A 27545-nucleotide genomic window follows, 5' to 3' on the forward strand; every position below is an offset into this window, starting at 1 on the left:
CTTGCTAGGATAAAAATTCTTCCTAAATTAATTTATAAAACCTGTAAATTAATCTATAAAATCAACATAAACTTAATAAAAATTTCAGCAGGAATTTTCAGGCTTTTTTTTATAGAAGTCAGTGGACCATTTCTATATCTAATACTGATATAGAAATGTAATTTTTATTATTAATTTTTATTAAAAATATTATTTTTATTATTAAAAACACAGAATAGTTTTAACACAGTTGATGGCTTTTCTTACTCTTCCCACAGCGTGTTGGACTTACCTCTAGTATAGTACTTATATTACTAATTTGAAATTGCCTAAGTACTTGCTCCCTTAAAGGAGGAGCGAGTGAGTGTGTCAAAGCCAGTGCTTCCAGGGTCTAGTGGAGAAGGGCCTGCTCTACGATAAGCAGGAGGCAGTGGAATGTGGTCTGAGATACTAGGCTCTGAAGTTAGGTTGCTGGCATCTGTATACCAACTCTATCATTCACTAGCTATGCAAATGTGAGCAAGTCACTAAAGCTCTCTAACCCTTAGATTTCTCATGTATGAGATAAACACATGAATAATCTCATTATGATGATTTAAAATAACAGATGAAATATATATTATTGTTAAATATATTACTATTAAAATCACTCAACAAATTTTGCTGAACCCAACTCAACAAACTCTTCACTGTTTAACATTAAATTAACCCATCATAGTTTAATAAAGCTAATGAAAAAATCTCTCCAATCTATTCATCAAAACAAAAGGTGGTTTCTCTAATTACATTAGCCGAATTCTGGAAAATTATATGAATTCTAGAGTTTGTACTTTCTTATTCTGGATTTCCTTGAAGTAGAAATAGTTGTATTTGTTTCAGCCCACAAACCAAAAAATTTCACAAATTGCCTATATATCTTAACAGCCTCTTAAAACATAAAAACCACATTTTAATATAATGTACATAGTCTCAAGTAACCAACTTACTTAAGAATCTATTTTATACTTATTACAGTCATTGATTTCAGTTACAGTATTTTTTAAATAAGACCTGGGGAAAAAGGTAATTTCTTCAATAATTATAATGGCAACTCATTGCATGGAATTAAGAACAAGTTAATTAAAGAAATGAAACAAAAACAGTACATGATTGTATGTTTTGTCTCATTTAATGTATGGCTACAGCCATGCATTCATTTCCATATGCCTATTGCTAAACAGAATAAAATTGCCTATTTTCAGAAGAGAATATAAGTTTCAACTGCCATTTACAGATTCTTTTTCTTTTCCCAAATCATTGGTACAACATAAGTTAATAAAGATTTAAAATATAAAAGTTTTAATATAGTAAGACTTTTAAGGAATTATTATTTCACCAAATTATTTCCAATCTTTATATGGATATAGACTTCCTTCAATTTAAAATCGATTCTTACCTCCTGATTAAATTTATGTGCCATCTCACTAAGAAGTGAAGAAAAGAAACTAGTGTTTTGTAGCAGGACTCGACCCATCACTCCGAGATACGTTGACATCACTACAGGATATCTCTGTACGGTTAAAATATAGCACATGTAAAATTATATTAAGGTACAGTACAAATCGTTATAAAAAATCACTGGCATAATAACGATCAACAGAGACACAAGATAACAATATCCTTCTTTGTACTGCTTCTTTAGAATGAACTGTCCCTACTACTTGACTCTTACTAAATATATATGCCATATAAGGTAATATATCTATTTATAGGTATAAGATATGTATGTATATATATGTGTGTGTATATATATTATAAAGAGAGAACAGAAAAAGGATATTTATCAATGTTGTATTTATATATTCATATTACTTTAAATGCTCTTAACATACATAGTTACATGGATCTATTTAAGTTATGGACTTAGAACATAACCAGTGTTTTCATATATTCAGTATGTAATAAAACTAGTACTTTTTAAAAATTTTTATTTAACTCTTGTTCAAGTACAGTTTTCTGTCTTGTATTCCCAGCCCTGCCCCAGCCAGTGCTCCCCACCTCCCTCCCATCTCCGCCCCCCACCTTAGTTATTGTCCATGTGTCCTTTATTCTTGTTCATGTGAGTCCTTCCCCTTTTCCCCTATGATTCTCTCCCCTCTCCCCTCTGGACCCTGTCATCACGTTCTGTATATCAGTGTCTTTGGTTACATTTTGCTTGCTTGTTTGTTTTGTTGTTTAGATTCCTGTTAAAGGTGAGATCATATGGTATTTGTCTTTTACCGCCTGGCTTATTTCGCTCAGCATAATGCTTTCCAGTTCCATCCATGCTATTGCAAAGGGTAGGAACTCCTTCTTTCTTTCTGCTGCATAGAATTCCACTGTGTAAATGTACCATAGTTTTTTGATCCAGTCATTGACCGATGGGCATCTAGGTTGCTTCCAACTCTTGGCTATTGTAAATTGTGCTGCTATGAACATTGGGGTACATAGGTTCTTTTGGATTGGTGCTTCAGGGTTCTTAGGATATACTCCTAACAGTGGAATTGCTGGGTCAAAAGGCACGTCCATTTTTAGTTTTCTTAGAACATTCCATACTGTTTTTCATAGTGGTTGTACCAGTCTGCAATACCACCAACAGTGAACTAGAGTCCCCTTTTCCCCACAACCTCTCCAACACTTGTTGTTTGCTTCTTTGTTTATGGTAGCCATTCTGACTGGTGTTAAGTGGTATCTCATTGTGGTTTTGATTTGCATCTCTCTGATAGCTAGTGATATTGAGCATCTTTTCATAAAACTAGTACTTTTTTTTTTGCCATTCCTCTGCTTCAAGTCTGTGAATATACATGCATATGCATGAGAGATGAGATAGCTAAGGAAATCTATCCTTCCTTTTGTGGAAAAATAAAAAACAAAACTATGAATATGTGAAATTTACAAAATTTACTTCAAAATAATCAAGTATGTTTAAAAGCATTCCTTTTACATAAGACAATGAAGAAACAATTTCCCAATGAAGAGGGAAAATAATTAAAACTATAGAACCCTAGAGTCCAATACCGTCCTTAGAAGCTTAATAAAAATCTTACCTCCCCTTCTATAATACCTCTGAAAACACAGGGTAGAATTGGTTGAAACATCTGTGGGCCTAATACTGGGTTCACCTTAAGGGCATTTTCCACAACCTAGAAATCAGAAAGACACATTGATAACAATTAATAACGCAAGTCATTATATCATGCAAAATACAATTAGAGAAAACAATGTATTAACATTACATGCCAAGTCCAAGATACAAGAGTACATGAGGTAAGTATTTTCTGGTTCTGACACCAGAACTTTTACAAAATAATCCATTAAAAATGCAACTTGATATAAAATGTGTAATATTTAGACAGAGTTCAATGCCTTACATAGAATTACAATTAACCCCATTTTGCTAACATACCCATCATGTTGTTAATGAACTGTTTTTCTTTAATCTTCACTGGAGAAAAAGTTTTTTTTTTAAATTGATTTTAGAGAGAGAAACATTGACATGAGAGAGAAAACATTAATTGACTGCTACCCTGACCAGGGACTGAACCTACAGCTTAGGTATGTGCCCTGTTCTGGAACTGAACCTGAAACTTTTGGTGTATGAGACGATGCTCCAACCACTGAACAAACCTGGCCAGGCCATTAATGGAATTCTTATCTTTGCATTTTAAGCAAATAACCCTCATAAGATGTTGCAATAGAAGCAACAAAAGGCATTTGGAAAGTACTGGCTTATAACAGTGAAACGGAAAGTTTGTAGCAACCGTACGCAATATCTAAAAATAAATCTACATTTATCAATAAACTGGTCAGAAAAGAACATGTTGTATATATATATACTGAATATTTATTTAAAAAGAAATAATCTCATTTCATTTATAATATGATCATATAGATTATTAACCATGAGCATTGATTGTTACTGTAACATTTATGAACTATAAATTACTCTTATACAATCAAGATAGGTTCCCTCTGTAACGAAGGTAGCAGAAAATTCAGTGAGGTGTGATTTTCTGTTTGCCTACCTTTGTTTCATTTTTTAGGGAGTAAGGAAGGCAGTGAGTGGTTTGGAAGCAGCAGTGAGGACAAAGAAAGATGTAGCAGGCTTCCAGTCCCTCTGCTCAAGGAGGAGGAAGAAAAACACACCATTTGAGAGACTGGTGGCAAGTACCATGTCTCAAGGCAGAGCCAGGTTTCCCTTTAAATTTCAAGCAATATTTCTCAAAACTGGCTACTGGTATTCTAAGTGGGACAACTGTTTACTGTGTAGGACTTTTCCATGTATTGAGGGGCCTGTAGGATCTTCAGTCTGTACTATCTGCCAATAGCATGCTCCAAACACAAAGGCAATCAAACACACCTCCATGCATTTCAAAGCATTAAGGTAACCAGAGAATATCCAAAAATAACAATGCTTTCTAATATAGAGCAAGAAGTAAAGGGATGTCCAAAGACAAACTTCAACATATAAAAACTTTATGGAGGCCCAAACATTATACTATTCTCTAAGAGACACAGAATAAAAGATATCACAGTTCCTGATAAAAAGCAACAGGACATTCAGAACATAATTAAATCTGACTCCAATAAGGGTTATTTTGTTTAAAAAACTGAATTTGGAATAGAGATAAGGAAGGCACTTAGTAAAAGTAAGAACGTAGACAAGCTAGTGGACTTAGAGCCTCAGAGGTAAACAAGCTATTTTATCTGTCAATGAAAAGCAAGGCCATCTGATGATTGTTAGACACACATTAACTTCACTTCCTCTTGAAAACCACTAAAATTACCAGAAAAGTATTTGGAAAGGAAAGGGGACAATTTTAAGGGAACAAAGACAATGGGAGTTAGATATTAAAACCTACAAAGAAGAAATTCAAAAGGCCTGGAAGAGACTTCTTTGGGAAAACTAAAGTAATAAAGTACCTGATGGGCCATTATGTCTGAACACACTGAGAGGGACAATGGGCAGAGAATTCAGTGCACATAAAATGTGATACACCACATACACAAAATGAAGGATAAAAACTACATCACCATATCAGTAGGTGCTGAAATAGCACCTGATAAAATCCAGCACTCATTTATGATAAAAACTTTCAGCAAAGTGGGAATAAAGGGAATATACCTAAACAAAGACCATATATGACAAACCCACCACTAGTATCACACTCAACAGGGAGAAACTACAAGTGTTCCCCTTAAGACTGGGAACAAAACAAGGATGTCCACTTTTCACCTCTCCTACTCAGCACAGTTCTAACCACAGCAATCTGACAAGAAGAAGAAATAAAAGGCATATAAATTGGAAAGCAAGAAGTAAAACTATCACACTTGCAGATGACTTAATAGTATACATAAAGAACTCCAAAGATTCTACCAAAAAATTGATAAAGTTGATAAATGAATTCAATACAAAATTAATATCCAGAAATCAGTTGCATTCTTATGTCAATAATGAACTGTCAAAAAGGGAACTTAAAAAAACAAGCCCACTCAAAACTGCTTCAAAAAGAATAAAATATCTAGAAATAAATCTAACCAAGGATGTAAAAGACCTGTACTCAGAAAACTGTAAGACACTAAAGAAAGAAGTTGACCTGGCTGGTGTAGCTCAGTGGATTGAGCGCGGGCCTGCGAACCAGATGATCGCGGTTCGATTCCCAGTCAGGACACATGCCTGGGTTGCAGGCTGGTTTCCTGCAGGCTAACTACCAGCAGGGGATGCACAAAAGGCAACTGTACATTGATGTTTCTCTCCCTCTCTCCTTCCCCTCTGAAGATAAATAAATAAATAAAATCTTAAAAAAAGAAAAAAAAAGAAAGAAGTTGAAGATACAAGTAAGTGGAAGCACATATCATGTTCAAGGATAGGAAGAATTAACATCATTAAGATGTCCGTACTACCCAAAAGAATCTACAGATTCAACGCAACTGCTATCAAGATATTAATGGCTTATTTTACAGAACTGTTTTAACACATACTTCAAAAATTTATATGGAACTACAAAAAGACCTGCATAGCAACAGCTATCCTGAGAAAGAACAAAGTAGGAGGAATTATGATATGTAATAACAAACTACAAGGCCATAGTAATCAAAAGAGCACGGTGCTGGCATAAAAACAGACACACAAATCAATGGAACAGAATGAAGAGCCTAGAAATAAACCCACACTTTTATAGTCAATTAATATTTGATAGAGGAAGCAAGCACATACAATGGACTAAAGGCAGTCTATTCAATATATGGCATTGGAAAAATCAGACATATATGTGCAGAAAAATGAAACTAGACAGCTTTCTTATACCACACACAAGACTACACTGAAAACAGATTAAAGACTTAATTTAAATGTTAGACATGAAACCATAAAAATCCTGAGAAAAAACAGAGGCAGTAAAATCTTGGACACTGCTCAGAACAATATTTTATCTCATATATGTCCTCTGGCAAGGGAAACAAAAGAAAAAATAAACAAACAGGACTACATCAAACTAAAAAAAGATTTTGCACAGAAAGGAAACCATCAACAAAATAAAAAGACATCCCTGTGAATGTGAGAACATATTTGTCAATACAGCTGACAAGGGGTTAATATACAAAATTTATAAAGAATTTACAAAACTCAACACCAAAAAGACAACCCAATTAAAAAATTGGCAAAGGACTGAGATAGATGCTTCTCCAAAGAGGACAGACATACAGAAGGCCAATAGGCACATGAAAAGATGTTCAATGTCACTAATTATCAGAGAAATGCAAGTTAAAACCACAATAAGCTATCATCTCACACCTGCCAGAATGCCTATCATCAATAAATCAACAAACAACAAGTGCTGGTGAGGTTGTGGAGAAAAGGGAGTCCTTCTGCACTGTTGGTGGGAATGCAGACTGGTGCAGCCCCTGTGGAAAGCAGTAGGAAGATTCCTCAGAAAATTAAAAATGGAACCACATTTTGACCCAGTGATTCCACTTCTGGCAATTTATCCGAAGAGACCCAAAACACTAATTCAAAAGAACACAAGCACCTGTGTTTACTGCAGTGCTATTTACAACAGCCAAGATTTGGAAGCAGCCCAAGTGTCATCAGTAGGTGAGTGGATAAAACAACTATGGGACATTTACACAATCGAATATTCTGCGGCTATAAAAAGCAAGTTTTACCCTTTGAGACAGCATGAATGAACCTGGAGAACATTATGCTAAGTGAAATAAGCCAGTCAGAGAAAGTCAGTCAAATACCACGTGATTTCACTCATATGTGAAGTCTAACGAACAAACTGAACTAACAAGCAAAACTGAGACAGACTCAGGCAGAGAGCAGGCTGACAGCTCTACAGGAAGGGATTAGGGGGTGAAGAGATTAAGGAAAAAGGACTCATGGACATGGACAACAGTGTGGTGGTCGCTGCGGGGAGAAGCTTATACAAAGGGGATAACTGGTAATGGAAAAAGCTACAATAAAAATATATTTAAAAAATAAGTAAAAACCAACCCCCCCTCAAATGACACTAAGCCTTGGCAGGTATGACACAGTTGTTTGGGTGTCATCCATCCAGCAAAGTGTAAAATTCACCAGTTGGATGGATGAGGGCACATGCCCGAGTTACCATGAGGTTCCCAGTAGGGAAGCACATATGAGAAGCAACCAATCAATGTTCATCACATTGATGTTTCTCTCCCTTTCTTTCTCCCTCCCTTCCCCTCTCTCTAAAAATAAATATAATCTTTAAAAAAATTTTAAAAATTACTAACTCCAAGGATTACAGATGTTTGTGCAGAAAAGAAATAATTACATGTTTAGATCATTATGACTTTTAGAATATTCATTTAAATGTTATCTATCATTCAATATAAATAAACTGTCACTTTGTATATTCTTTATATATAAAGGTATAGTTACTATTTTTTGTTAAAATTTTTATTTTACTTTTTATTTATTATGCTATTACAGTTGTCCCAATTTTCTTCCCTGTCCCCCTCTGCCAGTACCCCCAATTCCCTCCATGAACCTTAGTTCATGTCCATGGGTCCTGCATATAAGTACTTTAGCTTCTTCTCCATTTCCTATGCTATTCTTAATCTTAACATCCCTGTTTACTTTGTACCTACCATTTATGCTTCTTAGTACCTGCACGTTTCACCCTATTCTCCCATTTCTCCCTCCCAGCTGATAACCCTCCAAGTGATCTCTATATCTATGATTCTATTCCTGTTCTGCTTCTTTGGTTAGTTTGTTTTTTTTAGATTCAGTTGTTGATAGTTGTAAATTTGTTACCATTTTAATATTCATAGGTTTGATCTTTTTCTTGAATTAAGTCCCTTTAACATTTCATATAATAAGACCCTAGTGATGATGAACTCCTTTAGCTTTACCTTGTCTTGGGGACACTTTTATCTGCTCTTCCATTCCAAATGATAGCTTTGCTGGGTATAATAATCTAGGTTGTAGGTCCCTGCTTTTCAGAACTTCGAATACTTCTTGCCAGTCCCCTCTTGCCTGCAAAGTTGCTTTTGAGAAATCAGCTGACAGTCTTATGGGTACTCCTTTGTAGGTAACTCTCTGGTTTTGCTTCTTTTAAGATTCTTTTACCTTTAACGTTTGGCACTTTTATTATAATGTGTCTTGGTGTGGTCCTCTAAAGGAACTACAATATTTCAGGACTAAAATGGAGTCTTTTGTATTCAAAAACGTAAGAACCATAGCTAGAGATTAGATTGTTTCTGAAAACTTATGAAAGAAAATGCCATTATCACACTGAATGAAGATACATTTCAGGAAGTAGAACTGATAAAAAAATAGAAAACAGATTGAACAATTGACAGACCACAAGTGAAGAAGTCTGGGACTATTCCTAGTTTTCATGTGTGGTCAATGGGTACAAATTGTGGTGCTGCTAAAAATAACAAGGTCTAATGAATGCATAAATAAGCAGAACAACAACTGATATTTGTTTAAATCAATGAAAAAATAAAGCCAATATTGATAATAATAATAATGATGTTTGGTTTTGTACATGTTGAACTTGAGATGCCTGTGGAAAATCCATACGGAATGGTCCTATATTATTCACACATGACATTCCATAATCTGCTCCCCAAGGAGGACATTGCAGTGGTAACTTAAATGCCAGACTTCAAACTATTTCTATAGTGAAGGCTCTTCCATACAGTTCAAACTCTTATCAAACATCTGACCAGCAGCAGTTTTCACTTTGAAATGAAATTTTAAAAAATGCACCTCTGATTTCAGTGGTAATATACAATTCTGTATATTTCAAGTGAAATGCATATAAATGCAGATGGTCAACAGCTCCAAGAAGGAAGTAACACTAAAAACGACTAACACAATAAAAAGTAGTTCTAAGTACAATAATTTACAGATGTTAATTGAATTTAAATCACAACTTACTCTTCTATGTAGAGATTATTATATTCTCAGGTATTTTAGTGATTTGATGTGTTTTAATCTATTTAGTTTACTTTTGTTTTAATGCTCAAACTGCCCCATAATTAGCCAGTGGGAACTCCTTCAAAGTTAATTCCTGCGTTCTTTTGACAGCACCTCACCCTTCACTTTCTTCTAACACAAAGAGAGCCCCCCAGATTATCTTGTATTGCAGACCCCTTGTCTGAGCTCTGAAGTCAACCAGCAGGGCACAATATTCACAGAGCAGTTGAGGCTCGGGTACTTCCTGACACTGAATTGATAGTGCTTCTAGGTCTTTGCTTACACATAACTAGGTAATCTATATTCTCTTCCCAAAAAGTATATACCATAAACTCACCAAACTCAATTTAGGATTATAACATTTTACATGACTTCTTTGATTTTATATTTCCGTCTTACATTGAAGAATGCCAGATACTAATAATATTATTTGCTTCTACCTACTATATATATATATATATATATATATATACACACACATATATATGCACATATGGGTTTCAAAATAACACCAACATCACTACTGAATGCAATTTATAATGTCCTTGTTTCTTTCTGTTCTAATATTATATCACAAGTGATATTCATGTAAAATACAATGTATTAAAGTTACTGGAAATATTCTCAGATATCTATGCCATCAACATAGTATTAGTTAGATTCAAATGTTTCAGCTTGTTTTCTATCTTTAAGAACTACTTTTGCTTTCAGCCCTGGCTGGTGTGGCTCAGTGGACTGAGTGTCAACCTGCGAAACAAAGGGTCACTGGTTCCATTCGCAGTCTGGGCACAGGCCTGGGATACGGGCCAGGTCCCCACTAGGGGAAATTCGAGAGGCAACCACACATGGATGTTTCTCTTCCTCTCTTTCTACCTCCCTTCCTCTCCCTCTAAAAATAAATAAATAAATTCTTTTAAAAGTTGTTTTTACTGTCATTATTTTAAATCATGTAGAGCATCTACCTGGCTCTAAAGCAAAAGTATAAAACAGACCCTGGATGGGTGGCTAAGTTGGTTGAAGCATTGCCCCACACACCAATGGGTTAAGGCTTTGATTCCTCCCAGGGCACTTACAGGAGGCAACGAATAGATGTTTCTCTCTCACATCAATGTCTCTCTCTTTCTCCCCTCCCCTGACCCTAAAATCAGTAATCATATTCACAAGTGAGAATGAAAAAAACAAAGTACAAAACAGATACACATCCTAAAAGATCCAGCCACCATCTTCTCTCCCTCTTCCCCCTACATAACCCCTTTTATTAATTTGATATATTTTTCCATTGCTATCTATGTTGCACTCTTTAAATAGAAGAAAACTCTAGACATCGTTTTTTGCTTATGGTCTCAAAATCATTCTAAAATTGTATATATAGGTCATCTTCATTCCTTTTCAAAGCTGCATAATAGCCCTCTGTGTGGTAAAATAATCGTCCAATCATATGTTCCTATCGACCCCCCTCCCTCGCCCCATGAAGAACTCTGTCAGATTTTGGCCTGTAGGTCACCCAAGAAACACTTTGGTGTTTGGTGTCTATTTGGTGTTTTGGTGTTTGGTGTCTATTTCTTTCTTTTTTAAAAATTTAATTGTTGTTCAAGTACAGTTCTGTTTTTTACTCCCAGCCCAGCCCACCCTCCCAGTGCTCTCCACCTCCCTCCCATTTCCACCCCCTTAGTTGTTGTCCATGTGTTTTTTATACGAGTTCCTGTAAATCATTCTCCCTTTTCCCCTGAACTTCCCTCCCCTTTCCCCTCTGGTCACTGTCAGCCCGTTCTCTATTTCAGTGTCTTTGGTTATATTTTGCTTGCTTGTTTGTTTTGTTGTTTAGCTTCTCATTAAAAGTGAGACCATATGGTATTTGTCTTTTAACACCTGGCTTATTTACCTCAGCATAATGTTTTCTATTTCCATCCATGTTACTATTTTATAAGCATTTTACTATTACGGATTTATTACAATAGATTAATCTATCCCTTGTCTGAATATACAGGAAGAGACTGTGTTTTTAAAATTTGTCAAAAATTCAGGCTTTTAGTTTGTGTGTTTCGGTGAAACAATTTTACTGACTCAATGCCTGTGTTTACATCACAGCTCCAACACTTACTGGCTGTGTGACCTTGGACAAGGCATCCACTGCTTTGTGGTTTAATTTTTCCTCTGTAAAAACTGGGTATAGAACTGTCATAGGTTTATGTGTTACATGAACTCAGTGTCTCTATATTCTGTGTTCAGAAATGTGTAGCATAAAGTAAATGCTAGTATTAGTTATTATTATTACAGAAGAAATTATACCTCAAAACTATTTGTGCCATCTTTAATAAACCTTATCATAAAGAATGAAAGCAATGGGCTCATTATTGCTTGATAAGAACATGAAAACACAGAAAACTACTAAACTCAAAGTTGAATGCAGATACATAGACAAATTTCAAATTTAGAAATTTTAACAATTAAAATTTGACTATTTTTAGAGTATAACTGTATTCACCCAGGGAGGTTGTTCCAAGTCATAGAATACAATAAAGCCTATTTCTCCTCTTAACTATTTGCTTCTAAAGCAGACCTCCTTGTCTCTCTATCCAATTTTCATAGCATTGTAATTTTCTTCTTCAAAGCACAAAGAAGTTACTTCCAGATACTGTCAGAAATTAGTATAACAGTGACACTTAGTCAAAAATATATTTAAAATGTTATATAGCATACTATATTAAGAAACAGTATCTGAGAGGTATTAAAAATGAAAACAATGAGCTAGTATTAAAAACTATGATTACAGCTTTAATGGAACTGAGAATAGGCAAATGCCAAAATTTTGAGAGCATTCAGCTTTCAAGCAAAAGCACTAAAGCACTACTGTCCTAAAATATTCTTTGTATAAAAAACACAAATACCGGGGGGCTTCCGGCCAAGATGGAGGCATAGGTGGAAACACTGTGCCTCCTCGCACAACCAAGTTTAAAGACAACAAAATTTTAGTAACAAAAACGCAGCCAAAACACAGAAAATTGAACTATACAGAAGTCCGACAACATTCAGCCAGACTGGTAAGAGGGGCAGAATCAGCGACGGAACAGGGTCAGGTAGGAAAGACCGGTGGACTGACCCAGGAGCTCAAGCAGGGGTTGGAGGATACCAGGTGTGGGTTTGCAACGGGCAGACCCAGTGAGGGTGCAGGGTGGCTGGCTTACCTTGGGCACACATTCCAGTGCAGATAAACCAGCGAAAGAGTGAACAGTGAGACAGACCGCTCAGGCTAGGGCCCCAGCAACAAGAATTAGACCCTGAAAGCACCAACTGGAAAGACTTTTGGGGTCGAGGTGCCGGGAGAGTTCGTTGGAGAGACCCTCAGGGTCTTGGAGGGTACACAAGCCCACACACCCGGGAACCAGCACCAGAAGGTCACAATTTGCTTGTGGAAAGTGGCAGAGGGGACAGAAATCTGAGAGAGAGTGAAACAAACGCCATTGTGCCTCTCTGACCCCGCCCCCAAATACAGCGCCACAACCCAGGAACTGGGTCTCCCCACCCTGGTGAACACCTAAGGCTCCGCCCCTCAGACATAACAGGCATGAACAGACCAAAACATTATGGCTCAAGAACAGCTCAAAGCCCTAGAACCAATTATTCTAAGTGACCAAGAGATAGAACTTTCAGATGCACAGTTCAAAACACTGGTGATCAGGATGCTCACAGAACTGGTTGATTTTAGTCACAAATTAGAGGAACAAATGAAGGCTAAACTAATTGAAATGAAGAGAAATGCACAGGAAACCAATAGTGATGGAAAGGAAACTGGGACTCAAATCAAGGGAGTGGACCAGAAGGAAGAAAAAAATGACCAAACAGAAAAGAATGAAGAAACAAGAATTCAAAAAATGAGGCGAGGCTTAGGAACCTCCAGGACATCTTTAAACATTCCAACATCCGAATTATAGGGGTACCAGAAGGAGAAGAGGAACAGCCACATGTGGAAAACTTAACTGAACAAATAATAAAGGAGAATTTCCCCAATCTGGCTAAGGAAATAGACTTCCAGGAAGTCCAGGAAGCTCAGAGAGTCCCAAAGAAGGTGGACCCAAGAAGGAACACACTAAGGCACATCATAATTACATTAGCCAAGATTAAAATGAAGGAGAGAATCCCAGAAGCAGTAAGAGATAAGGGGACAGTCACCTACAAAGGAGTGCCCATCAGACTGTCAGCTGATTTCTCAAAAGAAACCTTGCAGGCAAGAAGGGGCTGGAAAGAAGTATTCCAAGTCATGAAATTCAAAGACCTACATCCAAGATTACTCTATCCAGCAAAGCTTTCATTAGAATGGAAGGGCAGATAAAGTGCTTCTCAGATAAGGTCAAATTCAAGAAGTTCATCATCACCAAGCCCTTATTTTATGAAATGTTAAAGGGACTTTTCTAAGAAAAAGAGGATAAAAAATATGAACAGTGAAAGGACAACAAACACACAGTTACTAACAACCACACCTAAAACAAAAGCAAACCAAGAGGACAGCCAGATCAGGAGCAGAACCACAGAAATGAAGAACACATGGAGGATTAGCAACAGGGGAATGGGAAGAGGAGAAGGGGGGAGAAGGCACAGAGACTAAGTAGCATAGATGGTAGGTAGAAAATAGACAGTGGGGAGGACAAGAATAGTATGAGAAATATAGAATCTAAAGAACTTGTGACACATGGACATAAACTAAAGGGGAGGAATGGTGGGGGAGGGGTGTGCAGGGTGGAAGGGAATGAAGGGGTGGAATAGGACAACTGTAATGGCATAATCAATAAGATATATTTAAAAAACCACAAGTACCATATTCCCAATAATTGGTATATTCTTAGAATTTAACATCTATTTAGTAAGTTGAAAACATTATGTTTTGAGATTTCAAGTCAAATATACAGGTTTGACTATAGCAATGTTTATATAAAAAGTCCTAAATATACATTATTACATTGCCAAATTTCAATTCAAGGTATTTATATCCAATTAATGACCTCCTACTGGCATATTTATAGAGAAACTATAAATGCATAACTTATATGTTACAAATATTTTAATATATATTTGTATGATAACTGATTTGTGCTAAGCTATTCTAAAAAATATCAAGTAAAACTGATGGGCAAATAATGACATTACCTTCTTTTACTTCAAAGGAAAAAGAAGCAAGCAATTTTTTTCTATTAAAACTGTAAGGGTAATATTGTAATATTATATAAATTTGGAATTTTCCAGAATAAAAATTTTAACATTGTTATTCTGAAAAGCAAGAAAGAACTGAATACAATTAACTTTAAAGAGCCAGCTGAGATAGTTCTTCCTAAAGAGTAAAGATCTATCATGTTAATCACCTACTTACTTCTAAAAATTTAACTAATGTATTCTTTATTTTATTTTTTAAAAGATTTTATTTATTTATCTTTAGAGAGGAAAGGAAGGAGAGAAAGTGAGAAATATCAATGTATGGTTGCCTCTCGTGAGTCCCCTGCTGGAAACTGGCCTGCAACCCAGGCATGTGCCCTGACTGGGAATCGAACCGCGATCGTGAGGTTCGCAGGCCTATGCTCAATCCCCTGAGGGCTCAGGGTCCTTTATTTTAAATAAACATTTATTTAGAAGAAATGGTCAAAGGAATAGGCAGAATAACTTGGTTTGGTTTGTTTTTCTTACAGCCAAAGATCTTAGCAACCTAATCATATGGCCTACAAGTGAATTAATCTGTTTTACCCCAAAAGGGTATCACATATAATTAGATAACTATATAATTAGTTTAGATACAAAGTATCCAACACTTGGAGTAGCTGATCACACACTAGGCATGGTTGTAAGTGCTTTCACCTAGAACTCATGTAATCCTTACCCCAACCTATGAGGTAGGTCAAGTTTCCAATCCCATTTTACAGATGAAAGGTGAGGAATAGAGATTAACGTGCTCACCTCTCAGAGCTGTGAAGCAGCAGAGCCAGGATTCTAACCATGGCAGTTCTGCGTCAGTCCAGGGTGTAACTTGCTATGCTACACTACTTGTAATTACTTTGCAGGAATATAATTTTTTTAAATAGTAAGAAGAAAGTAAATATTCTCCTTAGGACATATTCTAAAACACGTGACTCATTTTTCAAATGAATTTCACAATGTCCATTCCATGTCACTTAAAACAACTTGTCTTTCAACAGGTACTTTGCTAATAGCATTGCAGAAAAGCAGGAGAAAAAAAACCACTTTCAATTAAAATTTTTTCTGGGAGGTGTTTAAACATAAGACACAACCTCTTTTCTTCATCACTTCGAATGTATAGATTATAATTTCACTCAGATGATTTCAGAAATTTCACACAGCTTATTAAAAATCACACAGTACCACCCCTTATATATCAAATGGCATAATTTAACCCCAGAATGTACTCAAGAACGTGTAAGTAGCAGAGCTGAGTGTACAAATCAAGGCACAAGCCAAGGAGAGAATATCATTTCAAACAAACTCTTAGTATATTTTGGATGGCACCACTGCCTGATATAATGATAAACGCCATACCATCCTTAACATGAGAGTGATGGGTTCCCAAGCTTCCAAATCACTTATACTGCAATATACTCAGAGAAAAAAGAACACATATTTACTAAGTTTATGATAGTGGAAAAGCTTACTGAGAAAGATAAACACACACACACTGAAAAAACCTATAAAGACCACATTGAAATGACACAGCAATTTTCTCTCCACGTGCTATCACTCCCACATTGCCAATCAATTTTACCTCAGTTAGAATTAAGTCCAAAGTGTCAATTCCTTGTTATCTCCTCTACTTCCAGAGAAAAAATTATCTCCAAGGCAAAAGATGAACTTAAGACTGTTCTAGGCGAATTAAGTACCTCCATATAATTATATACTATCACTATATCAGTTAAGAGCATAAATGTAATAAAAATTCACAAAAACATTTTAATAAACAACTCAATTATAATGTTACAAATGTTATAATATTTTTAAAAGGTTACAATGTTACTTGTAAGCTTTGGAGCTAAAATACTTGAAATCAGTGTCCGTGAGGACTGACAGTCAGTTGGCAATAGACCAGGCCTCCTGTATCCAAGCCACAGACAGATTCTTATTAGTCACTCTACTTATCAAAGCCCACAAGCTTCTTGGTAACAGTGGCTTAGACTCTCAGCCTTTATCCCCTACTCTAAAAAAGAAAGAAGAACCTATGAAATTAAAACTGAAGAGTTCTGCCATATTTTCACTGTTTTGTCCTTTTTAGTTTGAAGCTTCCTTCCCAATTTCGAATATAAGATAGGAAAACTCCGAGTTTGCTGAGGAGTGGAGTATGTTTGATAAATGAGTGGACTTTCTGAAAAAATTAGAATTAATCAAAGAACTTTTTACTTCATTAAACAATGAACAGCCCCACATAAGTGAGGATGTCTGGTTACTGCAATGTACCTCTGTCTCATTGTGACAGGCATCAGGCCGCTCGGACAACTTTGTTTCCTTTTTGGCTGAAAACACCAAGGTCACATGCCAGTTACCTATACTCTTTTAAAAAATATATTGTGTTTATTTATTTTAGACAGAGGAAGGTAGGGAGAAAGAGAGAGAGAAAAACACTGATCAGCTACATCTCCTAGGGGCCCCACCTGGGCCCGAGGCCCAAGAGTCTTGGGTGTGCCCTGACTGGGAATTGAACCAGCAACATTTGGCTCTGTGGGAAGATGCTTGACCAGCTGGGCGACACTGGCCAGAGCACAGTTACCTATACTCCTCACCTACCAGTGTATCTACAGCCTCAATCACTGCTATGTTTGCCAACTCAGAAAACCAACTTTTGCCTCTTTTCCAAGTTAATCCTTCCATACATCCTCTAGATTTAAAGTAAATACTAGTGCCTTTAATCACTTGGAACCACCTTCCCCCATCGGGTCACTTTCACCTACAAAAACCTACTCAGGTCAGGTTCTCCTCACTACCTCTTTACACAAAACCCATCATTTTACTGTAAATACTAGATTTTTGTTATGGATTGAATGGTATGTTGAGGTCCTAATCCCAGGTGCCTGAGGATGTGACCTTATTTGAATACAGGGTCCTTGCACATGTAATTAGGATAAAGTTAATCCATTATGACTAGTGCCCTTATAAAAAGAGAAAACAGAAATACAAGGAAAATGTCCTGTGACAATGGAGGCTTCGTGATGCATGTACAAGCCCAGGAAGCCAGACTGCTGGCAACCACCAGAAGTCTCCCTTACAGGGGAGGGGAGGGGGACCCCGCCAACATTCTGACTTCTAGATTCCAGAAGCCTGAGAGAGAGAGAACTACAATTATTATAAATTAATTTCTGTTGTTTTAAGGCAGCCGGCTTGTGGTACTTTGTAATGGTAGCTCTAGGAAACAAATACAGTCCTTAATGATATTGTTGGCTCCTTCCTTTTCTCATTTTATAATTTAATGCTCTAGTAATTTGGCACATAACCCCCTTCAACTTACAGACACTAAAGGTTTTAAGTAACACCATTATGCCTACCCTCGAAGATAATCCTCACTGTATTTTCTGTTCTTAGTCTTGCTCACTTCTTTGTAGTATTTAACACTGTATTTAGCTAGCTTAATTCACCCTACTAGGGTTGCCAGAATTCACAAATAAAAATACTGTTTTATCTGGCAACCCTAACCTTTACTAAATTTTTAAAACTCAATTCCCATCTCATTCTCCCTGAAAAATGTGCTCTGCAAAATTCTGGGTTAGAAAATAACTACTATACTGCCAGTATGACATAAGCAGATACATGGAAATGATTCGCAGTTGGAAGCATTCATGTAAATCACCTGGGGAACTTTAAAAAAAAAGAAATACTATTGTATGTTCTTCAATTTTCACAAAGTTCACCAGCCAATTCTGAGACACCTCTAATCCAAAACCACTGTTGACCACAAGAAAGAAAATCCCTGCCAAGACTCCTGTGGTCAAATGAGCCCAAATTCTTTAGTGAAGTCTAGCAGCTATTGTTCAGTGGTATCTTGCACGCATGTGGCATTTCAGTGAAAAGGCATAGACAGGGCTGCCAAACCTGTGCAATGCTCCTGCCATCTGAGCATATTATACCCAATAGGACTGAGATATCCCTGTCCAATTGGAGCTGCACAGGTATATCCTCATTTGCATACTTACTGACCATTAAAGAGGGACGCCACAACAACCAATCAGAACAGCGGGGCCAACCCAATCAGGATAGTGATATTTGGACCAATCAAACTGTACAGATTTGGAGTTTTCATCTGCATATAAACAAATCAATCAAGGACTGGGGGCAGAAACTTCTCTCTCTATAAGCCAGGCTCCAGTTGTCCCAGGGGAGAGCACTTTCAGCTGCCTTTCCCTGGCTTGAGCTGTAACACTTCAGTTGTAACAGAGGACTGCTTCGCTTGAGCAGTCTTACTCCACTGCATCCCGGATTAGGGACTCCTGGTGGCAATGAATTGGTGGCAGAGAACTGTGGTTCACACCACTATTTACATTAACACTAAATAGGGACTGGTTGTTCACTTGCTTCTCCCACCCCAACGAAATAAATTATTTAAGACCAGAAACTGATTTTCCTATTACTTATTTCCAACAGGAGAAAGCACTGCGTATCACTGATACCAATAGCCTGGCCAGACTGCAGGAACAGGCAGAAGGTGAGGAAAAGAGGGGGCAGTCAGAGGAGATGTGAACCCGAGGCAGCAGGCAGGGCCACACTGTCTGGATAACTAAGCTGGGGCCTGGTGAATGCTCTACCCCTTGTGCACAGCAACCTGCTCCAGCAGCAGATTCCCCACACCTCAGGCAAGGTGGCAGTAGGAGGAAGTATTGTAGGAAGCTCACACAAGGCCAGTAAAATGGTTGGTCAGGGAAAAAATCCCTCCTACCCCTTCCAGTACCAGATTGGGCACAGGACCAGGGGAAGGCAGTCACACGGGCTCTAGAGATCAGAATGGCAGAAAAGGAGGAAGGGACATACTCTTTTACCCAATTCCTGAACATACTGGCTGATGCACTCACAGGACCTTCCAACCATGGAAGCTGCACGGCCAATGGCAACACTGGGCCCACATTCGGGTTCCACTGAGGAACCTGATGCCTGACAGTGGCCAGGAGAAAAGCTCAGCTGCCTGAATGTCCACTCAGCAACTGCCTATGGTTCCCAAATGATGGTACTTTAAATAGGAGAAGGAACTGTGGACACTGTCTTTAGCTTTGGCCTGCCTGAGGGAAGCTGGGTTTTCCTTTGTTTCCAGGAGGGGATGGGCTTTGAGACAAGAGCCTGCCATTCTCTGACTGTGCAGCATTTGAATAACAACCTCTTTCCTTTCTCACCAACCTCTGCACCTAGAATTTGTCCACTGGTGGCAGCGGGCGGCCGAACTCCGCTTTTTGGTTTGGTAACATCAATACCAGAAGGTGGCAAAACTTGGCCTATGGGCCAAATCCAACGAACTGTTTAATTCTGTAAATAAATTATTATTGGAATAGAGCCATACTTATTCATTTACATATTGTGTATGACTGCTTTCAATCTACAATAGCAGATATAAATAGTTGAGACAAAGATCATATGGCCCACAAAGCCTCAAACACTATGTGGTCCTTTACAGAAATAGTTTGCTGACCCCTAACCTGTATGGTAAACAATTAAATAATCACTGATATACCAAATACAACCAATTTAGAGGTTGAACTAAACAAGCATGTTAACATGGATATCTGGAGCTTTACATGTGCGCATGTGTGTATAATATCTGAATACATAAAATATTACAATGTTCGAATAAGTTCAAATTGATGACTCATCAAATATACAGTAACTATATATTGGTTAATAAAACGCTTTACCATCTGAACAAACTTTTACCCACATTGTCCAAAAATATACTGTAGACTGATGCTACATTATTGTAATTAAATACACTCCTTACAATGAACCTCTTTGGGCAAACACTTCTTATTTCACTGGGAGAAAAATCAAACAGTTTTTAGGATCTCAAGCAGTGCCATGCTTTTCACACAATAAATGTTACTTTGTTATGACAGTAACACTTCACCTAAAGAGCTCTCATATTTCACTTAGAATATAGCTAAGAAACGAAAAACAAAAAAAAGAGTACTTCTAACAGGTACATCCTCTCACTAAGACCACACATAAAGTACGTAATGTATATACGGATATATACGTATATATACAAAAATATACATATAAAGATGTATTTTAGTATGCTTATGTTTATATGCAATTACACACATTTCTTTAATACTCTTTGTATCTTTAGCATATAGGTTTAACATATAAAGATGATATACAGTCAGGGCCAGCTAGTTCTTAACTATGCAAAATTATATACAGTATATAAAGGTAATATATATTTTCAATCTGTAAAGATATACTGCATAAAGACAAACTCAGAGCTTATTTGGTTATTTTTGTTTTGTTTAATCTATAACTTAAATTATATTACTTATATTACTTTCAGGTGTACAACAAAGTGATTTGGTATTGGTTCTTAATTACACATGATCCATACAACTTGGTGTTCTGATAGCCAGCTTAAACTAAAAGTACCAACTTACAACATGAAAATGTTATCTCAAAAGTAGGCTAACAAACTGGAAGGGTGAGAAGTATCAAATGTCACCAGCCTTCAGATAATTCATAAAAGATTTTAAAACACTGCTATACAAAGGGAGGTCTCAGGCTGAAGGGGACCTTCTTAGAAATGCGGTATCCACATTTTAACAATGTCCTCAGGTGATGATCCACATGATTTGAGACCTCTGGTCCAGAAATACTAGACCAAATGAATACTGCTAAAAGAAATTACTGTCTAAAATCACTCTTCTCACCCTGACTAGTGTGGCTCAGTGGACTGAGTGCCAGCCTGAGACTCCAAAGGTCGCCAGTTCAATTCCTAGTCAGGGAAAATACCTGGGTTATGGGCCAGGTCAGGTTCCCAATAGGTAGTACACTGGCAACCTTTTGATGTTTCTCTTCTCTTTCTCCCTGCCTTCCCCTCTGTCTAAAATAAATAAATAAAATATTAAAAAGTAAAAAAAAATAGCATTACTCTCCTCCTTGCCAATCATCCCAACCCCAGTAAAGGTCCAATTTCATAACATATAAATGGAAAACTTCTAACAATAATCATTTAAAAGATGACAATACCTTCAGCACTTGAACTTGACCTTCTGTAGTAATGTCCTTTAGCAGTTCACAAAAGGACTGACACAGACCTACTGCATACGTCTGCAATTCAATCAAAAGTCAAAATATACATATAAATCAATCTGCAATATCAAAACACACATAAAATTCAATCTGGGATTCATTATAACCTATTGAGAAGTATATACTAAAGTTTCATTTAATACTATTTAGGAGTCCTGGCTCAGTGGATTGAGTGTGGGCCTGTGAACCACATGATAGTGGTTCAATTCCCATCAGGGCACATGCCTGGCTTGCAGGCCAGTTCCCCAGTTGAGGGTGCAGGAGAGGCAAGCACATACTAATGTTTCTTTCCCTGTCTTTTACCCTCCTTTCCACTCTCTGTAAAAATAAATAAATAAAACCTTAAAAGATTTTAAAAAATATATAAAACTCTTTAGGAAAAGTTTAGGAAATAAAAATAAGAGCTTCTTTCTCATGCTGATTTTTATAGAAATATGAGGAGATTCTTATCAAATATTCATAGAACATAGTTTCTGCGCTAACAAACCTAACTCACGGAACTGCATCCTATCTCCCTTGCAGTAGTGGGCAACACTCACATATATACCCCTCCCAAATTAATATCGGTTCATCACTTAAATTTTGAAAAGGTAACTCCTCATTTCAAAAGAAAATGATAAATATATAATTTTTACAATGCACAACACTGTAACATACCTGTAAAAATTCTGTTGATGATAAAAAGATATAACCATTGATGATCTTAAAGCAGGTTCTGAGATTTTCTGAACTTAGTTCTGCCAAAATAATAACTAGTTTTTAGAAACAACAAATTAATTCATTGTTCAATGTCAGGTTAAACAAAGTGAATTATTTGAAGTTACACACACTTTTTTACAAATCTTTGCAGAGTGCTATTCAGAATACTAGTATATAAATAACTACCTCAAAACTGGCATCAACCTACAACTTTATGCTTTCCCATATACCTCCCATATAAAAAACAATTTAGAAAAAAAATTAAGTTCCCTTTTTTCCTTTCAGAAAAGAACTACATAACCATATGACCCAATATTTAAAATCAAACTAAATTTCTAGTATTAGCAATGGCAAACAACACGCAGTTGGATTGTTTTACCTTCACATTTGACACCTGCTTAAATGGGTTCATGCAATAAGCATTATGCTTCCATACTTGTAATTACCAGAATAGCCCAGGAAAAGGATTTGGTTTTTATCTATGCCTTTAAAAGTGCAAAGTAGAAGCTATTTTGTTAAAACTGACTATAAGCATAAGTTATGCAGTGTTATTTTATACACCTTATCACATACAATAGTTGTACAACAGAATACAGATTGCACAAAACATAATTGTGTAGATAAAAAAATATCTATGTCTAAAACCTGCCATTCTTTGTTGCTAATACTTAAAAATTCTATATACTTGCAATAGGGTAAATTACAAAAAGTTTTTTCTGGCAAAATATTGACCTACGGCCTGGGCTCTTATCTAAGTCATACTTTAGCAAAGTGAAAAGACATTATATTCAGATGAGAATTTCCTATATATTCTCACAATAAAATGACAATCCTACTTTTGGCTCAAAATGTATTTTAAAGGCATTAGTTCACAAACTTTAGGATTTAACAAATAATTTTAAAATAAGGATGTGGGGGGAAAGGGAATGGCCAACTTGTAACTATGCTAACGAGAGGCATAAAAATAAATAATAAAGGTTGTCATCTAAATATCTTTCACAACAAGACAAAAATCTCAAGATAAAGAGGCAGGCATTTATTTTGGATAATTTTCCTTATGAGAAATGCGTATTGTCCCCTTCTCCTCAAGAAGAAAGTCCAGTCAATTCTGGATTTGTTTATAATGTTTCCCAGTCCAACATATTTGAGAATTTAGGATGGCTATATTCCAGGCATGTCAGGGAACATAATTTCTAAATGACTGCCATCATTTATGATGAAGAAAACAATACTTAAGACATGTTGATTTTCAAAACCATAACACCCATCTTTTCTTACAGATGTTTAAAAATCTATTCCTAGATCAATCACATCTCCATCATGCTAAGAGTAGCTTTTATTAAATTTTCTAGGGCATGCTGTCATCAGCACATAGTAAATACTAATATTAAGGGTAGTCCTAGAATCAATAAATTTATTAACCTTTAGGTATATAAAACAGTTAATTATATCCATGAGTTCCTCCTAGTGACAAAAAAAATATTATTATCTGGTCCTAGCACCAGAACCATACAATGGATCTATATTTCTTTTCAGACCCTATGAGTAACTAAAGTCAAATGTTTTCAACCAGGGACAAGTTTTCCCCTCTGGGGACATCTGGCAATGTCTGAAGACTTTGGGTATAATAACCAGCACCTAAAGGGTTGAGGCTAAGGATGCTTAATATTAAGCTTCCTACAATGTACACTGGGCAGCCCAACATAACAAAGAATTATATGCCCTAAAATTTCAACAGTGTCCACACTAAAAATCTCTAATTTAGGTGATTGATTTTCTTCCTTCCACAGACTGAGAGAGCTCTGAGGCATATCTGTGGCCCATTACAGTTTCTAGTTATGCTGTGTGCATGTGATTTATATCTACCTGTATAATTTATAGTTCATTCCTTTTTCTCTATTTTTGGTGCTATTTTTAATTTATAATTTCAAATGCTACATTGATTTATTCTTTTAACTTTCTGTAAAGAGGACAAAAAGAATTCCTGAATTATGTTACAGAGATTTAATACAAATTTACTTATGTTTAACCATGCTAGGTAATGTTTCTGTTTGGAAATGCCACTGTAATAGTTTCTTTTATTTCTGACAAAATAAAAAACCAGAAAGTGTAAGATCCTTATGATTGCTTGGGGGGGGGGGAGGGGGCAGAGGGGGATGGCAGTGGAGGGAAGTCCCTTCCCAATTAGATAGAAAGTTACCAGCAGAAAACTTTCGTTAGTCAAGAAACATTAGTCTGGCATTTATAACAAGGATAAGAGCCAATCAGATGTTTACCTTTTAAATAATTGTATTACTAAGTAAGTTAACATTATAAAATAGATTTAAAGAATTTTAAAAACATACCCTTAGAACTAAATTATTAGGTTTACTTTTAGTTATAGCCCCTGGTTCTACTTAAAATATCTCCAGTTCTACTTACATTTAGGGAAAACAATATAAAATAAATTTTAGCCTTGGATTTATTCACAATTAATGTACCCTAAAAACTATAACCTTAAATATCTTACAGTGTTCAGTATTATTGATTTTATGTAATTTAAATGAAAATGAAAAACTTCCTGACAGTAACTTTATTTCTACTTAGGAAATAAAAAACAGCTATTGTATTCATTAAATACATTTTTTAAAATCCCATATTTAATGAATAAGAATGTTTCACTGGTAAGAAAAATGAGTAATAATTTTGATTTGTATTCTTAAAAGATTAAAATAAACTGATTATAGTTGAAAAAGTTTTAAACGTCACCTGAAAAATGTATATGCAAAAAGCTACATGTCAAACAATACAAACTAGTTGTGCAATACTCAAATAAAGATAAAGGTAAAAGTATACTAAACTTGCACAGATATAATTATAACCAAACTTCTTCAGTATTATTGAGGCTGATGTACATACAACAATGCATAGAACAAATCACATATTACTTTTTGTTTTGAAAAATGTACAGAATACACAATCTGAAAGTATCACATCAGCTTTATTCATTGATACTATTAAATATAGGTATTTTAAAATCTTCAAAGGCCCAAAAAGTTTTAATCAAATAACAATGATCACAAGATTAAAATTTTACTAGTTTTGCTTTTAGCTTTTTGAAAAATATTAGAGTTGTCCCATTTATCCACCTTTGTCCACCTCTACCATTCCCTCCAGCAATGGCCCCTCCCCAGCCACCGCCCCCAGTTGATGTCCATCAGTCACGCAAGTTCTTTGGCTTCTCCATCTTTTTTTTTTACTGTTCTTAACCTTCCCTATTTTGTACCTTCCAACTTGTATTTCTTAATTCCTGCACCTTCTCCCCCATTCACCGCTTCCCCCTTCCAACATATAACCCTATAAACGATGTCTGTCTATTATTCTATCCTGTCCTACTTGTTTAGTTTGATTTTAGATTCAATTATTGATGGTTGTGATTTTGTTGCCAATTTAACATTCATAGTTTTGATCATGTTTTTCTTATATATTCCCCTTTAACATTTCATGTAACAATGGCTTGGTGATGAACTCCTTTAGTTTTAGCTTGTCTAGGAAGCACTTCATCTGCCCTTTCATTCTAAATGACAGCTTTGCCAGACAGAGTAATCTAGGTTGTAGGTTCTTGCTTTTCATCACAGTGAATACTTCTTGTCTGTCCCTTCTAGCCCACAAAGTTTCTCTTGAGAAATCAGCTGATAGTCTTATGGGGTGCTCCTTTGTAGGAAACTCTCTGCTTTTCTCTTGCTGCTATTAAGATTTGTCTCTTTATCTTTAACCTTTGGCATTTTCATTATGACATGTCTTGGTGTGGACCTCCCTGCATCCATTTTGGGTGGGACTCTCTGTGCTTCCTGGACTTATATGTCTATTTCATTTACCAAATTAGAGAAGTTTTCTTTCATTATTTTTTCAAATAAGGTTTCAATATCTTGCTCTTTCTCTTCTCCTGACACCCAATTCAGATTCTGGTACATTTGGAGATGCCCCAGAAGCTCCTTAGCCTATCCTCATGTTTTCTGAATTCTCTTGTCTTCTTGCTATTCTGACTGAATGTTTTTTTCTTAAGTTCCAAATCACTGATTTAATTCTCAGCTTCCTCCTCTCCACTATTGGTTTCTTATAAATTTTTCTTTATTTCATTTAGTGTAACCGTCATTTCTGCCTGGGTTTTTCTGATGCTATTGAAGTACCCAATGAGTTCCTCGGGCATCCTGATAATAAGTGTTTTGAACTCTGCATCTCATAGATTGGTTATCTCCATTTCATTTAGTTCTTTTTCTGGAGATTTGTTCTGTTCTTTCATTTGGGCCATATTTCATTGTCTCTGTGTTTGGGCCACCTCCCTGTGTTTGTTTCTGTGTATTAGGTAGAGCTGCTTTGACTCCTGTCTTAGTAGCATAGCTTATTATAGAAAAGCACACCTGTAAGTTGGATGGGGTAGAGCCTCAGGTAATTGTCAGGGAGGGGCAACCCATGTGACCACTCTGTGGCTGTGTGGGTGAGGGCTCCCAGACGGAATAATGCTGCTGCCTGGCCTCTGGAGTTGTGCCTGGGAGGAAGCTGTCTCCAGCACTCACCCTGATGCCAGTTACTTCACTTTCTCCCCATATGCCACTGGTGCCTTCTCAGCTGTTGTCCTGGTGCTGAATCCTACAGGGAGTGGGTCTGCATATGCCTTCAGTGTTTTGACGGTCCTCTAAGAGGAGTCTTCTGTGAGTCCCACAGTTTCTTCGGTTGCCCCAAACCCCATTTGTTTTCACAGACAGAAGTTATGGGGACTTAACTTCCTGGTGCAGGAACTCAAGGCTGGGTGGTCTGGTTTGGGGCTGGGATCCCTCACTCATGAGGTATCCCTCCCAACTTTTATCTACCACATATGGGTGTGGGACCACCCGTTCTGTGTTCCTGCCCCTCCTACCTGTCTGGGTGAATGTGGCTTCTTTAAATTCTTGGTTGTCAGACTTTCATACAGCTCAATTCTGATGTTTCTGGGTGGTTTGTTTGTAGTGTAGCTGTAAGTTTCTGTAGCTGTGTGAGAAGGCAAGGCATGTGTACCTACGCCTCCATCTTTACCAGAAGTCACATTTAACTAGTTCCTGATTCAATTAAGTAACAAATTCTATAGAGCCAATGGTTGGGTACTTTTAAAAGTAAT

At 36.5% G+C, this 27545-nt stretch overlaps 1 protein-coding gene across 7 annotated transcripts in view; it reads right to left on the minus strand.

The window, feature by feature from the left end:
• IPO11 (importin 11) overlaps positions 1 to 27545 on the minus strand; it is a 185143-nt gene that overhangs the window by 55212 nt on the left and 102386 nt on the right. For all 7 annotated transcript variants that reach the window (XR_005068903.1, XR_005068904.1, XM_037062876.1 and 4 more), the window contains 4 exons: positions 22370 to 22449; positions 21650 to 21730; positions 3045 to 3140; positions 1415 to 1528 (listed from right to left, as the gene is read on the minus strand). Coding sequence is in view for 5 of the 7 variants with exons in the window: in XM_037062876.1 (XP_036918771.1) it covers positions 1415 to 1528; positions 3045 to 3140; positions 21650 to 21730; positions 22370 to 22449 (371 nt within the window). In the remaining 2 variants the exon portion in view is untranslated. The remainder of the gene's footprint in view (positions 1 to 1414; positions 1529 to 3044; positions 3141 to 21649; positions 21731 to 22369; positions 22450 to 27545) is intronic.

Source organism: Sturnira hondurensis, unplaced genomic scaffold (genome assembly GCF_014824575.4).
Source record: "Sturnira hondurensis isolate 20B ecotype Veracruz unplaced genomic scaffold, ASM1482457v3 Scaffold0014384, whole genome shotgun sequence".
NCBI lineage: Eukaryota > Metazoa > Chordata > Mammalia > Chiroptera > Phyllostomidae > Sturnira > Sturnira hondurensis.